This window comes from Ichthyophthirius multifiliis (genome assembly GCF_000220395.1).
Source record: "Ichthyophthirius multifiliis unplaced genomic scaffold scaff_1120509250155, whole genome shotgun sequence".
NCBI lineage: Eukaryota > Ciliophora > Oligohymenophorea > Hymenostomatida > Ichthyophthirius > Ichthyophthirius multifiliis.
The window spans coordinates 6,559-22,328 of NW_004087034.1; the positions used below are offsets into that span (position 1 = coordinate 6,559).

At 16.3% G+C, this 15,770-nt stretch overlaps 3 protein-coding genes across 3 annotated transcripts, besides 35 other annotated features; 2 read left to right on the plus strand and 1 right to left on the minus strand. All coding sequences in view use genetic code 6, as the record gives it.

Moving 5' to 3' along the window:
• The first annotated feature begins 73 nt into the window (after nucleotides 1-73).
• Nucleotides 74-112: a microsatellite.
• Nucleotides 113-1,581: 1,469 nt separating this feature from the next.
• Nucleotides 1,582-1,653: a microsatellite.
• A 148-nt stretch (nucleotides 1,654-1,801) lies between these two features.
• Nucleotides 1,802-3,305, plus strand: IMG5_051960 (hypothetical protein; the record flags this gene model as incomplete). Its single annotated transcript, XM_004037393.1, has 4 exons — nucleotides 1,802-1,931; nucleotides 1,982-2,273; nucleotides 2,318-2,575; nucleotides 2,762-3,305. The coding sequence occupies 4 exons, from the start codon at nucleotides 1,802-1,804 to the stop codon at nucleotides 3,303-3,305; spliced, it is 1,224 nt and encodes a 407-aa protein (XP_004037441.1).
• Nucleotides 2,844-2,894: a microsatellite.
• Nucleotides 3,306-3,413: 108 nt separating the features above from the next.
• Nucleotides 3,414-3,455: a microsatellite.
• Nucleotides 3,456-3,577: 122 nt separating this feature from the next.
• Nucleotides 3,578-5,210, minus strand: IMG5_051970 (major facilitator superfamily protein, putative; the record flags this gene model as incomplete). Its single annotated transcript, XM_004037394.1, has 2 exons — nucleotides 3,578-4,536; nucleotides 4,709-5,210. The coding sequence occupies 2 exons, from the start codon at nucleotides 5,208-5,210 to the stop codon at nucleotides 3,578-3,580; spliced, it is 1,461 nt and encodes a 486-aa protein (XP_004037442.1).
• Nucleotides 4,539-4,594: a microsatellite.
• Nucleotides 4,553-4,595: a microsatellite.
• Nucleotides 4,607-4,697: a microsatellite.
• Nucleotides 4,616-4,696: a microsatellite.
• A 341-nt stretch (nucleotides 5,211-5,551) lies between the features above and the next one.
• Nucleotides 5,552-5,657: a microsatellite.
• Nucleotides 5,572-5,629: a microsatellite.
• Nucleotides 5,584-5,654: a microsatellite.
• Nucleotides 5,621-5,675: a microsatellite.
• An 85-nt stretch (nucleotides 5,676-5,760) lies between these two features.
• Nucleotides 5,761-5,830: a microsatellite.
• Nucleotides 5,776-5,832: a microsatellite.
• Nucleotides 5,811-5,847: a microsatellite.
• A 197-nt stretch (nucleotides 5,848-6,044) lies between these two features.
• Nucleotides 6,045-6,090: a microsatellite.
• A 388-nt stretch (nucleotides 6,091-6,478) lies between these two features.
• Nucleotides 6,479-6,530: a microsatellite.
• Nucleotides 6,480-6,530: a microsatellite.
• A 299-nt stretch (nucleotides 6,531-6,829) lies between these two features.
• Nucleotides 6,830-6,952: a microsatellite.
• Nucleotides 6,865-6,939: a microsatellite.
• Nucleotides 6,878-6,970: a microsatellite.
• Nucleotides 6,913-6,964: a microsatellite.
• Nucleotides 6,971-7,400: 430 nt separating the features above from the next.
• On the plus strand, nucleotides 7,401-10,619 carry IMG5_051980 (hypothetical protein; the record flags this gene model as incomplete). Its single annotated transcript, XM_004037395.1, has 4 exons — nucleotides 7,401-9,168; nucleotides 9,264-9,435; nucleotides 9,512-10,001; nucleotides 10,140-10,619. The coding sequence occupies 4 exons, from the start codon at nucleotides 7,401-7,403 to the stop codon at nucleotides 10,617-10,619; spliced, it is 2,910 nt and encodes a 969-aa protein (XP_004037443.1).
• Nucleotides 7,504-7,559: a microsatellite.
• Nucleotides 9,171-9,217: a microsatellite.
• Nucleotides 9,211-9,269: a microsatellite.
• Nucleotides 10,065-10,109: a microsatellite.
• Nucleotides 10,620-10,644: 25 nt separating the features above from the next.
• Nucleotides 10,645-10,687: a microsatellite.
• A 94-nt stretch (nucleotides 10,688-10,781) lies between these two features.
• Nucleotides 10,782-10,829: a microsatellite.
• A 64-nt stretch (nucleotides 10,830-10,893) lies between these two features.
• Nucleotides 10,894-10,939: a microsatellite.
• A 1,732-nt stretch (nucleotides 10,940-12,671) lies between these two features.
• Nucleotides 12,672-12,706: a microsatellite.
• Nucleotides 12,707-13,086: 380 nt separating this feature from the next.
• Nucleotides 13,087-13,142: a microsatellite.
• Nucleotides 13,095-13,139: a microsatellite.
• A 1,824-nt stretch (nucleotides 13,143-14,966) lies between the features above and the next one.
• Nucleotides 14,967-15,036: a microsatellite.
• A 1-nt stretch (nucleotide 15,037) lies between these two features.
• Nucleotides 15,038-15,108: a microsatellite.
• Nucleotides 15,053-15,108: a microsatellite.
• Nucleotides 15,109-15,770: the final 662 nt, after the last annotated feature.

Consider the following 15,770-nt stretch of genomic DNA (forward strand, 5'->3'; position numbering starts at 1 on the left):
AAAATGTGTTAATTATGTATTAAACGAACGAATTATATTATCATAGTTAAATTCTAGGTAATATATTAATAAAAAAAGAAATATTTAAATAAAAATATTTAAGAAAAAAATAAAATAAAGTTTTATTACTAATCTAGTTTAATCTTTTTAAACAAAATATTTTCTATTTTTAGTGATGGAATATATGGGGGGAGGAGATTTAAGATATCATTTAAATAATTAATTAAAAATAAAAGAAGAAGATGCAAGTATTAGTTTTATACTATAAACTTTATTAAAAAAATAAATAATATTTAATAGAATTTATAATAGGGTGCATATTAATTGCATTAGAATATATTCATAACAAAGGTTATATTCATAAAGATATAAAACCTGAAAATCTTATTTTCGATAATTAAGGTTATTATTTTTTAAATTTTATAGAATATAACTAAATTTAATTTTATTTAATAAAGGTTACATTAGATTATCGGATTTTGGAATTTCAAGAAGTGTAAAATAATTTAATTAAAAAGAAACGAGTGGAACACCAGGATATATGGGTAGAAAATAAATAACAATAATATATATATATATATATTACTATTAATTAAAGCTTTTATTATTTTTACTATATTTTTTATTTAATTTAATTTTTGTAAAAAAAAATACTGAAAAAAAATATAAAAAAATGTGCTAAATAAACAATATATATTAAATATTATTTAATAATAAAAAAACTAATAAATATCAAAATATATTATTTATATAATATTTAAACTCTATTTTATTTTTTGATATATTTATTTATATTTATAATTGTATTAATTTAGCTCCTGAAATTTTATTTTAAGAAAATTATGGAACATCATCTGACTTTTTTAGTCTAGGTGTAATTTTATATGAAATGATATATGGTTTTGTATATTTCTATTTTTATTACATATTTTTTTAATTTTTATTTATTTTTAGAAACCATATAATGCAAGAAATAGCTAATAAATGAAATAATTATTAGATTTATAAGAAATTTAAATTTAAGAAGTTATAGATGGGTATTCTTATTAATGTACTGATCTTATAAACTAAGTATTTTTAATTTTATTATTTTTTTTATATATTTTTAAAAGTTAATTAAAATATAACCTGATAATAGAATTGGTTATTTAAATGGTGTTTAAGAAATTAAATAACATCAATGGTTTATCGGATTTAATTGGAAATAATTAGAGTCAAAATAATTAAAATCAAATTTTTTGCCTAATAAATATGAAAATTATATTAGAATACCCATTTGTGATACTTAAACAAATGCTGATGATCAATGTAATAAAAAAATATTATCTTCAAATTAAATTTAAGGTATTTATATTTTTAGATAGATATATGTATATATTTTATTTATATGAAAAATTAGAATTATTTAAAAATTTTGATTACAATAATGATCATAAAGACTTTAAACCTATTATACGTCATTAATGAACTAATAATTAAATTAAAAATATAGTTTTTACAATTTTTTTTTTTTTAAAAAAAATAATCATATTACAGTTTTCGATATTAATTATACATTAAAAAAAGAAGAATATATAATAAAAATAAAAAATTTTATATTTATAAATATAAACTTAATAAAAATTTAATATATAAAAATAAAAAGTAAATAAACAAATTAAATTTTTGAAATATAATTATATTTTATATTATAATATTAATATTTTAATCATTAATTATATTTATTATATTCAAATATATATATATTATTTTTTTGATATTTTGAAAATCAATATTTATTTATTTTGTAAATATAAATAAAATGTCTTTGAATTAATAATATATTAAAAAAAATCTAAAATAAGATAGAGAGTCAATAGTTTTTACTTCAGAAGATTCATTCTATTCAGATAATTCATTTAATTAATCATTAGAGAATGATAATAATAATGGTAAACCTAAAATAAAAGCAAAAACTAATAATTAAATATTAAAAAAAAAGATTTTAAAAACACTTTGTTTCATCTAAAGGAATAAATGAATTAATTTTTTCAAGTAAATCCAGAACTTTAAGATCATATAAAATACGATAATATACAAAATTAAATGAAAAATGAAATTAAACATATTTAAAGCACTAACACAAATTAGCAAAATTTAAATGATTAAGAAAAAAAATAAAAAGAGAAAGAACTAAAAAATAAATCTTAATTATGGTCCAAATTAAGTAATACAATAATAAGGAATAGTCGATTTTAATAAAAAATACCTTCTTTAGATACTTTAAACCATAGGTTAATACTTTATTAATAAAAAAAAAAATTATTTATATTTAAAGATTAAATGTTTATCATTAAAATATCGAAAAAATAGACTATTTAGAAGTTTTATAAAACGAAATAAGCAAATAATCTTAAAAATAAAACAAAGAAAAAGGTCAAGAGAAAAATTTTTTATTACAATAAAATTATACAGGATATAATAAAACAAAAAGCAACTATAACTAAAATAAGGATTCATTTACAGAAGAAGAATAATAATTCGATTTAAACAGAGAAGTAAAATACTATTCCTATAAAAAAAAAATGGAAGTTTTGTAAAAAGAAATGGGATATAAATAGGCTGAAATTTTGAAAAAAAGAAAGTATCTAAATTCTAGCAAAAAAAACATTGTTTTATGTCTATAAAAAGGTACAAAAGAAATTTAGAAATTTAAAGAAAATATTTTTTAAATTTAAAAATAATAAACTAATAAAAAAGAAATAAAATAAAAATAGATTAGAATAAGCAATTCTTTATATTAATAAAATATATAATTGGTAGACTAATAATATTAGTCTAAAAAGTCTATTATATATAAATTAAATAATAATAATAAAAATATTATTGATATATAAAATAATAATAATAATAATTTAAATCATAATAACGATATTATTTTAAAATTAAAATAATAATTCTAAACCAAAATTGGAAAATAATTATTAATAGCAGTTTAACAAAGTAAAGGAGATAAAGAATAGTTTAAAAAAATAGCATAAAATATATTAAAAGAATATGATAAAAATAAATAAAATATTCTCAAAAATAATAAATTTCCACCAAATATTCCTAAATTTATTTAGGAAGAAAATAGAGCCTTGAATTAATTATTACCTGATTTTAGTAATCTTTTATCTACTTAAAATAATAAAATCGACCCCTTTGAATTAATAAAAGATTATTAACCAGAAACTAATTCATAGGAATATTAATAAATGTAGTTGATTGAAAAATTATCAAATGGAAAAATAATTACTTAATGGAAATACTAAATTAATAATTGATATATATAAAAAAAAATTAAATATGGTTTATTAATAATAAATTAAAAATTCTTTTTTTTTAAATAAAATTAATTTGTTATATAAAATTTTTATCAATTTTAAGATGAAAAAAAAAATATATAAAAAAAATTTATAAAAAAAATAAATAAATATTATATTTAATAAAATTTATATATATATATATAAAAATCTTATAAAATATAAATATATATATTTATAAAAAAAAAAAAACAAAAAAAACTAAAATAATCATTAATACTGTAAACCCTAATTCAAATCTTACTTGAACTAGAAATATTTTCTGAACTTTAAATTAAAGCATTTTTTTCCGCATTAGTTCTATTTAGAGATTATTTCATAAAAAAAATAGTTATAAAGCTCAAAATAAAAATACTAGCGAAAGTAATAACACACCAAAAAGCACTTTCTTCTTTATTTTTGAAAGTATCAATAATTAAACTAAATAGACTTCCTAATAAAAAACCTACAACATGTGCTATACTATAAAGGAAACCAGAAATAATAGCTTCTCCTACAGGAAAACATACTTCGTTTGCAAATTCTAAAAGAATAGGTACTATAGGGATTATAAAAAAACCTAAAATAATTTCAGGGATAACTACTAATACATATATTCTCGTTTTGAGCATAAAATAAAACATAAAATCACTCAATATACAAAAAATAATACACAATCCCATTAATCTTTTATATTAGAAATTTTTTTTGAGAATTTGTATCAAAACTATGCTACCTATAATACCAGACATTACACAAATTAAAGACATAATGCTAGTATCTCTAGATCCAAAACCAAATGGTGCAATAACTTAACCTAAAATAACTGCAAAATCAATAAAAGACCCATACAATAATGAAAAAGTTATAGTAATTAAAATATATGTCTTATTCTTAACTAATAGTTTTAAAGATTTTTAAAAATCTTCTCTTTAAACATTTGCTGAATAACTAGGAGGAGTAAGAGGCTTATCTCTATAAAAAATAATATTCAAAACAGCAAAAACAGAGACAACAATTGCTTAAACTAAAAGTAAATTAAAAGTTAAATTTTTACCTTCTTAGAAAGTTTCTTAGTTATCTTTTGAAGCATCATATTTAGAAAAAAATATTCCTGGTATTAATAAGCCTATTATACCTGATACTGTTGAAAAAAAAGATAATAAACTAGTAACAGCAGCTCTTTATGAAGGATAAAACCAATTACATGAAACTAAAATTAAATAAATTAAAAATAAAAATAAAAATATTATAAAAAAAACATATAAATATATGTTTAGAAAATAAATAAAATATATATAAATTATAATATATATATATATATAATATAATATATATATATATATATATATATATATATATATATATATATAATTTTATGATACATTTGCTTATTGAGTTTATCATAAATGGATTTGCACATCCTACAAAAAATTAACCTAATATTGCATAATTAAAATTATAATTTATTAAGCATTTTGTCCAACATGACAATAATGCGAAAAAACAGCATATTGTGTTGCCTATTTTAGTCCCATATTTTTCGACTACGAAATTTGCTGGAAAAGACATAGGTACATGAACTATCATATGAATTAAAGATGTTAAATTATAAATAAAATTAGATTTTTTATATACAATTATTAATTAAGCTGCCTGTGGCGAAAAACTGTTTTAAATCATCGATATTTATAGCATTCCAAGGATGAATATTATAATAATAAAATATCTTAATTTGTATACTTTATATTTACTTTCTATTTGCTCTTCTAGTTTTATTAATTCTTAAGATTAAATTTATTCATCTTTATTTTAAATATCTTCATTTTTTAAAAATTCGGTATTTACGTTTTGCTCTATTGTGTTATTATTTTTTGAATCCTACATTAATATTTGGGATATTTTTTATTAATATTTAAATTTAATTTTTTTTATTAAAATTGTCTTTTTTTATTATTTAATGTATAAATAATAAAAAATAGATTTTTTATTATATAAATATAATATTTTATATGGCATAAAAAAAATTTGAATTAAAAATTTATATAAATTTTTAATTATTATATAGTATATTTAAGATTTAATTTTAATACATTAATAATAAAAAAATTTAAAATAAATTTTTATTTATGTATTAAAATTATATATAAATTATAATAAATAAAATGAAATTAAAAAAATTATACTATTAAATATATAAATAATATTTTTAGTAATTAAAATCAAAAAAATAATATAAAACTATTTTATATTAAATTTAATATAAAATATTATATTTTAAATAATATATAAAATTAAATATAAAAAAATATAAAAAAGTATATATATAAATAAAAAAATGAATATAAAAAAGAAATTTTATAAATATAATATAATTTATATTAAATTTTCTAAATATAAAGATATATAAAAATATATAATAAATAATAGTAAATGAAATTAATAAAAAAAAATTATAAAAATAATAATTATTATGAAAAAATATTTTATAAATATATAATTATATATATATATATATATATATTTAATTTTTTATTTGATTTTCTTTATTAATTAATTTTATTATATTAATTCTTAATTTTCGTTTATTAAATTTTTTTTTTTTAGAATTAATTATTTTTATTATTTATTTTTTAAATATTTATGAAATTTTTTATATATCATTAGTATATTATATAATATTATATCATATTTTTATTTATAATAAAACTTCCGAATTTTTAAATATTTAAAATAAAATATAATTTAATAATAAATAAATATTAAATGCCCCCTAAAACAAATAAAAAAGATGATTTTTAAGATTATGCGTTTTTACCTTAATGGAATAGTTTAATTATAACATTAAAATGTTTAGGAAAATAACATTTTTTCGAAAAGCTTATAGATAAATTAAAATAAAAACCTAGATCTTATTAATAGAATATTGATTTACAAATAATAATCGAACATGCTAAAGAAAAGCAAATATATACAGATATTAATTCTTTAAACGAAAAACAAAAAAAAGATACAAAACTATTAGAAAACTTAAATTTTGAACTTAACTCTAAAATAATACTATAGACTCTCTAATCACTTAAATAAGAACTCGATTTAAAGGGGAGAAGAGAAAAAAAAGATATTTTAGAAGGAAAATAAATAAATTAACATGAAATATAAAAAAAGGAACATATAAAAAAAGATATAAAAAAAGAAAATAAAAAAGGAGTTAAAAATATAATTGAATAGCCTATAATTGTTGTTGAAGAAAATATAATTCCTGAAAAAAAATATGAAAAAAATTTAGATATGTTTTATTTACTATTAGATTTTCCCAAAAATTAAGAAGACTTATAAGCTTTAGTTGATAGTTAATTCAATATTGATTTAATTTTTGAAATTCATGAAAAAATAATATACCATAAACCACTTCCTGATTATAATTTACTTACTTAAGATTAAAATTTCGATTAAAATATATAAATTAGAATGAATAAATTTATTGATGAATATCAACATGAGGGTATATATATATATATATATAAATATAAAAAAAATAATATATATATAAAAAAAATATTTTTATTTATATATATATATATAAAAATATATTTATATTATATTATATTATATAGATATATATATATTCTATTATATTAGAAAAAGAAGAAGAATGTAAAAAAAAATAAGCATTATTAACAAATGAGGATAATTCATTTATTAATTAAAATTAAAAATTTTTATAAACTTTTAAATCCTTAAGACAAGAAAGTGCAAGAAATGCTTCTATAAGAAATAGTGTAATTAAATTTATTTATTTTGAAATAAATTTATTTGATGAAGAGGATTCTTATTAATAGTTTATTGAATAACTTTATTTTTAAATTTGCTAATTTTCTATTTAGAGTATTCAATATTAATAATGGATATAAACTAAGCATATATAAGAATTGTGTACTAAAGAATATGAATTAAAATTAAAGATTTAACAAGAAATATAATAATAACTAGCCAAAGAATAAGCCGAAAAAGGTTTTTTTTTGTTTATTTTAAAAATATAAAAAAATATTTTATTTTTTTTTAAAAAAAAAAAGAATGCCCTCGAAGTAGCTGAAGCCTTAAAATAAAAAAAAGTTGGAAAAAAAGAAGTAAAAAAACATCAAAAAACTAACAATAACAACAAGAGGAAGATATCCAAAAAAAAAAGAAGAAGAATAAAAGAAATAAAAAGAAGAAGAAGAAGAAAAAAATAAACAACTAAAACTTGAAAAAAACTCTTAAAAAAACATTGATAAACATCCTTTATTTAATTACTACAGATAACTAAACCACCTAAATCTTCAAAACACAACCTCTGGTATATTACTTGAATGCTTATTAGACAATATAGATATTAATTAAAACCTAGAAACTAGAAATTCCCAGAAAGAAATAGAAAGAATTCTCCAAAACTTTCAGAATTAAATCATATTCTAAAACTAAAATCCTTTATTAAACTACAACTATGAAAATTTCATATCATCAGAAACCAAAAGTACACAATATAAAACAATTATTGACTACAATGATTAGATAGAAAAAATTTCTTTGAATTCACACATAAGCAATCTCCAATTAGCTTCTTTTAGAGAAAAAAACCTCCTCAAAAACATCTTATTTCCAGGCCTAAATAGACAAAAAATGCCCATAAAACCCCCTTTATCTATCCCTGAAAGAAACTGCCTAAAATAAAACGAATTCGCCTTTGTAAGTAATAATTTAACAAAAGAAGAATTTGAGCACCAAAAAAGGCTTATTTTTTTTGAAAAAATGATACAAAACGCCGAACCTGAACGTTCTTGGGATTTCAGTGACCGTATATATATAGAAAAGCACTCCGAAAATACCCTTAGATAGCTTTTATGGTAAAATCTTCTTTTTGAACCTAAAACAGTAACCCAATATAACCCTATAGATGATAATTTATATTTATGTATGTATTTTAAAAACCCTCCGGGTAGGATTTTGAGAAATAAATGGACTCAAAAATTCTAGACAATCCCTTCTTTGGAAAACTGGATTAAATATGTAAAAGATGACAAATTAAATTTCGAAAATCAAACTTTTTATAACTTAGATGATTAAAAGGTAGGAAATATTCACGAAAAAATCAAATATATATATCCGAATGATAATTCTGTTATTCTAGGCAATTCTTTTTAGGTCGGAAATTAACTTTATTATAGATATAAGGTACTTAAAGAAGGCGTAATATTCGGAATTAGAGAAAATATATATAAAAAAGCAAATTTTTGGGCATATTTTGACAATAGGAGTATTTTGAATGCTGAAATAGATTAAAATCAGAATATTGATTTCACTTTTACATTAAAAAATGGACTTATAGTGAAATTTTTGGCTAATGGAGATGTTATTTAGACAAAATTAGAGCAAGACATAATTAATAACTATAAAGATTTCGATGATATAGTGAACCCGTATAATAATAATAAACCAAATAAAGAAATCGAGACTAAAAGGGTCATTACAGGCAAAGGAAGCGTAATAAAATATACGAAAGATGGTTCTATTTTTGTATTTTTTGCAAATGGAAATGTGAGTTTTTGTTAACAAAATAACGGAATTTGGATTACCACAAATAATAAGGGAAAACGCAAAATAAGAAACATATATGAAAACACAGAAAATGAACTTGATTAAATTAATGTTTAATACAAATTTGATATTTAAACTGAATAAAAAATTTATTTTAGAGACGATTAAACTTTAGTAATTTAAGAAAAAGACGGAAGTATATTTACTTAACATAGTGATGGCACATAAATTTATACTAAAAAAGATATTATTATAATATAGCATTAAGGTAATATATATAAATATAAATAAAAAATATATAAATATATAAATATATATTTTTAATATATTTTATATATATATTTATATTTATATTTTTATAAGATTTTTGTACTGTAAAAATATTATCTGATTAAATTAAGTCAAGAACAGATACTATAATTGGTATAGGAAGTGCTTATGCCAGTGTTGGATTTGATAATTTGTTTGAAAGATCTAATGATGGTAAAATTATTGAGGCATATTTGTTAGATGGTACTAAAGTTATTAGTTATAAGTAAAAATAATTATTATATATATTTAATTTTTTACTAAAAAAATTAATTTAATATTAAAATATAAACTAATAAAAGAGAAAAAAAAGAATTACCAGGCTTTAATAAGCATTAATTAAATAGAATATTTTTATTATATACATAAAATGGAGATGTAGCAAAAATACTCGATAATGGAGAAATAGTATTTATATCAGCAGTTGATAGAATTTAACTTAAAAAAAACAGTCATAAAAGTATTAATAGTAATTCAAATGATATTGAATATTGGCTTTAATTATATTGCATACCTGAAGAAAGAAAAACTGGTGTATATAGTTTTAAATTACAAGAAAACATTATGTGGACAAAAGACGATGAAGGAAATTATTTTAGTCTGAAAAGTGATGGTGAAATTATTAATAAAATAGCTGTTTCTTTAAATAATGATAATTCTCAATCTAGACCTTCTACTCCAAATTTTTAAGATGGAGACTTTATTGAAGAAGAAAATAAATTTTTACCTATACCACCTTCATGGATTGATGTGAAATTATTAGTAATAGAAAATGATAATACAGGATATGAAGTATTTAAATATATAAATATAATAATATTTATTATAAATATATATTTTATCTTTAAATTTTACATATATATTATTATTATTTTATTTATATTTAATATTAATTTTTATAATTATATTTTTATATACATAAAATAATAGTTGTTTAATTATAATTAATTAGAAAATTTTTTTAGATTAAAATAATAAGATAATCTTTGTTAAATTATTGATTGTTAATAAGTTGAAGGTTTTTAAAATTTAAGCTCTATAAGTTTTATTAATAAAATTCAATAAATAGAAGATTAAAAATAAGATTTTATTAAGTTTTAAATTCCTAGAATTATCAATTATATTCCTAATACAGCAAAAAAAATTGAGATTCCATCTAAATAAATTTTCTTGCACAGAATTTTAATTAAATATGATAAAATCGATTTAGAAAAAAGAAATGTATTTAATTAAAATTAAGAAAAATACTTTAAATATTAATTATTATAAGAATAAGAAAAATATAAAATTATTTAGAAAAGTGAAGATGAAAAAGATAAATAAATATATATTTCTTTAAAAATAATTGAAAAAAGAAAAAAAGAAAATTAACAAAATGAAAATTGTAATAATTTAAATATAAAGAATTGAAATAAATTAAATAAAATAATAACTTAATTATATATATAAAATTATTATATTAAATTTTTATCATAAAAGCATTTATTTTATTAATAAATTTGATTTCAATTCATTATTGTTCTTAATATATTTTTTTAATTAAAGAACAATTATTATTTTTAAAATATTAATTATAATTATTAAATTAAATAAAATAGTAAATAAAATATAATTATAAATTATTATTTTATATATAATATTTATTAATTATGTAATATTTATTATTAAAAAAATTTTTAATTTTTTTTTTAAAAAATATACATAATTAAAAAAATATAAATTTTTAAAAATATTAAATATACTAATATATAATTAATCAATACTAAATAAATAAAAAAGTTATAATATTATATACTTTTATAAATTTTAAGACATAGAAATTATTTAATATTAAAATATACTTTAAAACCTAAATTTATTTTACATTATTTAAAAAAACATAATTAATTCATTCATAATTTAATTTATTGCTACGAAAAAATTACAATTATAAAATAAAAATATGTAAATTATATTATTTTATTTATTAATATAATTAATAAATTGCTAAGATATTTGGAATAAATTTTACTTTGGTCCATATATAGTTTCTCATAATATTAAAGGAAACTCAATAACATTGAATATAAAAGGCCATAATGAAGGATGGATAGCTTTCGGTATACTTTTCTTTTAAAAAAAATTGTTAAAAAAAAAATATAAAGGTTTTGGTGATTCTATGGTTAATTCTGATATAGTTTCAATAAGATATGATTAAATAAACAATGACCGTAATTTTAGAGTAATTGTAGAAGATAGATTTGCATTAGGAAGAGGAATTCCTTAGAGAGATGATTAAATTGGTGGGGCCTAAAGTTGGACACTTATGCAAGGAACATATAATGCTGGAAATTGGGATGTAACTATATAAAGATTACTTAATACTGGAGATACAAAGGATAAGCCGATTCTTGTTGATAAAGATATGATACATTATTCGCTATTGGAAGCGAAATGTAATTTAATTAAAAACATAGATTCTTTGGGAATATGAAGATCTTAAATATAGTGATAAATAATTAGATAATTAAGATGGAAGCGGATTATTTTTAGCTTTTGGGTTTATTTTATATTTAATTTTATTATATTATGAAATAAGATATATGGATATATTTAGTTATGTTTCAAAAAAAATAGAATAATAATTTCTAAAAAAGGAATATAATATATATATATACATAATTAACGTTAAATATAATTTATTTTATTTAAAATTAGTCATTATAGATATATATTTTTTTACGTCATTATTATTTTAAAATTTAAAAACTTTTTTTTTTTCTATAAAATTTTATTTTTTAGTTTTAAAATATAAGAATAATTTAAATAAATTGTTGGATTATATATCAAATAAATATTTATGTATTTATCATTTTTATATATATATAATAAATATTTAACCAGTTTTAATTTGCTTTTTTAACTATTCTAAAAAAATTAATTTTAATCAAAAAAATATCAAAATAATATATATATATATATAATAAGATTTATTATAATTAATTCATATATATAAATAAATACAAATTTTTATATAAAAAACAATTTAATATTTAAATTAGATTTATATTTTTTATACACATGCATAAATAATGCTAATATTTATATTTTTATAAAAAAATCAATTTTTATTATATTTTTATGTAATAATATTAAAAAAGGCCTTCTCCTTATCAGATCTAACTAACTTTTTCAATTTAAAAATATATTTATATGTTTTAATTATATTTAAATCTATTTAATTGTTGCTAATAAAATGTATTTTACTTGAAGCAGAATCTTTTCTATAAGTTTTACTTTTTTTTCATCATAAAATATTTATTCTGATTATTAACTTTATCCTTATTTATTTTATTACTATTTATTTTATAATGAGTTATTTATATTTTTTTATATTGTTTTTAACTAAGTTATTTTCAAATAGTCTTATTAAGATATTTACCATTCATCAGCTTAAGATATAGCTATTTTAATTTAATGTAAAAAATAAATAAATATATGAAAATACTTAAATATATATATTATTACATATGTTATTATATTAACTATTTTAATTTAAATATTGTTAAGGTAAAAAATAATGAATTTTTGGTTTTTATATAGGTAAAGGATAAAAAATTTTAAAGACTTTTTTTTACAAATTATTACTTTATTTTTACTACTATTACAATTACAAATCATTATATATTTATTAAAAAATATTAACATTTATATTATTATTTTAATATTTATCCATAATTTTTAATACTTCTTCTTTTTTTTAAGTTTCCATTTAAAACTACTCTATATTAAAAAAGCCTTCTTAAAAAAACTTATTATTCGTTTTAGTATTTTCAGATAATTATAATTATCTATCATATCTATCACAACTTTATTTATTATAATCTACCGATATCTATTATTATTATAATTTTTATTGTTATTAATTTTTTTTTAATAATTTTATTTTAAATTAACTTTTGTATTATATATGTGTTAGCTTCTAATATTTTACCATTTTAATTTCTACTCTACATCTTTTAAATATTCTTCTAGAAATCCATTTAATTTTAAGCAATCTTATAATTTCTATATTTTAAATTAAAAATATATATCTAAATTATTTTACTTCTCTATTTATTTAATATATCTATGCTTCTTAGCTTAAAACAATAGCTTTAATATCTCTTGTTTATTTTAGATTTAGATTTATTTCTTATCCAAAATATTAATTATCACTTAAAATACATAAAGATATTTAGAAGTATTAACTTTTTTATTAATTAACATTTAAATATTATGAACTTTGTATTTATTATTAATACGATTATAATTATATCTATTTATAAATTTAAACTTCTCCAGATTTAATAAAATATACAGCATCAGAAACATCTCCTTATTTAAATAAAACCGTATTTTTAGTATAAGAAAGTAAATCAAAGTAATGAAAAATAGATAATAGTTTCGAAGGAACAATTCTTTTAAAAAAACAAAAACTTTTAAAAAAGTCTATTTTAAATTTCAATATTTATTAATGGTAAACGCCTAAAATATTATCAAAACCTTATTTTGTTAAAGCTAATAAATGAGTATTTTCTTTACATAACATAGTTGCAGTTCTATTATATATAAATAGATAAAAATAAAATAAAAACAAATATACCTTGGAGCATTTGTCATTAATGCTATTTCTCCAAAGGATTCGCCTGGCAAATATACTTTTACACAAGTTAAATTAGGAAAATTTTTGATCATATATTAACTATCATCTATATCTGAATCAAAACTTGTATTATTTTTGTTTGATCTGTTTTGTTTTTATTTTATTTTATTTTTAAAAAATAATATTTAAGTATACTAATTTGTTAATAATTTATTCCATATTTTTTTCGCTTTATTTAAAGGACTACTTGGTTCATTTGGCTTTTCACTTAAAGTATTATTTTTTTTTTTAAATTATTCTTATGCGTTTTAATTCATATTAGGATTTTATACTAAACAATTTACTAATCCTTTTATTACTACATAATATGTATCACCAATATCCCCTAATAAATTTATATTTTTTTAAATATAAAAAAATAAAAAATTATTATAAATAAATGAATATATAAAATATTTATATATATATATATGTATTTTATTTTAATTAAATGAACCTAGATTAAAAATAACATCATGCTTTTAAAAATACTAATATTTAATTTATTAAAACAATAAATGATTAATATTATTATCTTAAAATATTTCCTATAATTCTTATAATGTTTTATCTTTTTTATCTAATCCTTCTTCTCTTTCATTTTTTTTAAATATATTTAATCCAATAATTGAATTTTTTATTATTGTTTTTAGAAAATTCTATTCTTCTTTATTTTTTATTTTCTTTTTTAATATTAAAATAGCTAACTTTTTTTTATAAAATTAATTCATTTATTTGTTTTCATTTATATATAAATACTTCTGCATGTTCTTAATTTTTTAACGTTATTGCTTATTCTTTTAAAAGCTGGTTAATTTTTTCTTGGCTTAATTAAAGTTTATTTTATTATTTCGGTTAATTCATTTCAAGCAGAATACCTAGTATTTTAGGATTAAATTTAAAACTTTTATTATCATCTAAATTTAAAGTGTTGCTTTAAACTAAAAAATTTTATTTTTTATAATTCATTAATATTTAAAAATACAAAATAACATAAATTAAAAAATAAAAATTATAACAAATAGATATTTGAATTTAATATTTAATATTTTAGCAAAATTAATAAATTAATTAATAATTATTGTTAAAAAGGAATATATATATATAAATATATATATAAATATATATATATATATATATATATATATATATATATATTATATACTTTTTATAATTATTGTATTAATTTTTTTCTAATTTTTTAATATTTTTTTTTATTATTATTAATATTATTTTACTATTCTTATAAAAATAAACATATTCTTTTTTTAATTTTTTTTTTAAAAAAAAAAATATAAAAAAATTATATTATATATATATAAATTAATGGGAAAATAAATATTCTTAAAAGATAAAGAATAAATTTAAATAAAAAAAGGAAATAATTTAGTTATTAAAGGTCATTATGGAAAGCTTTAATGGCTAAAAAATATAGATATGGATGAAGAAGAATTACAAAAAGTAAAAAATAAAAAATATAATAAAAATAAAAATAAAACAAAACAAATAAGATAGTAAAAATAAACAAAGGAGAAATACAATTAAATATAAATTATTAAAATGAAATTTAACAAAAATTAAATGATATGTGTATTTTGACATTTAAAAATATGTTTAATTTAAAAAATAAAATAAAGAAAAATTAAAAAGCTAGTGAATACAATAAAGGAAAAAGCTAAAAAATAAGGAGCTAAATTCATAAAATTTAATTATAAAAAGTAAAGTTTTAAAATACAAGTATTTCATTTTTCTGGATATTAATTTATAATTGAAAACGATGAAGATTCTTCAGAAGAATAAAATTAAAACCAAAATTAAAATGATATATAATAAGAAGGGGAATTAGAAGAATAAAAAATATATAATCAACCAAATTAAATAAATGAATCAATAGATAA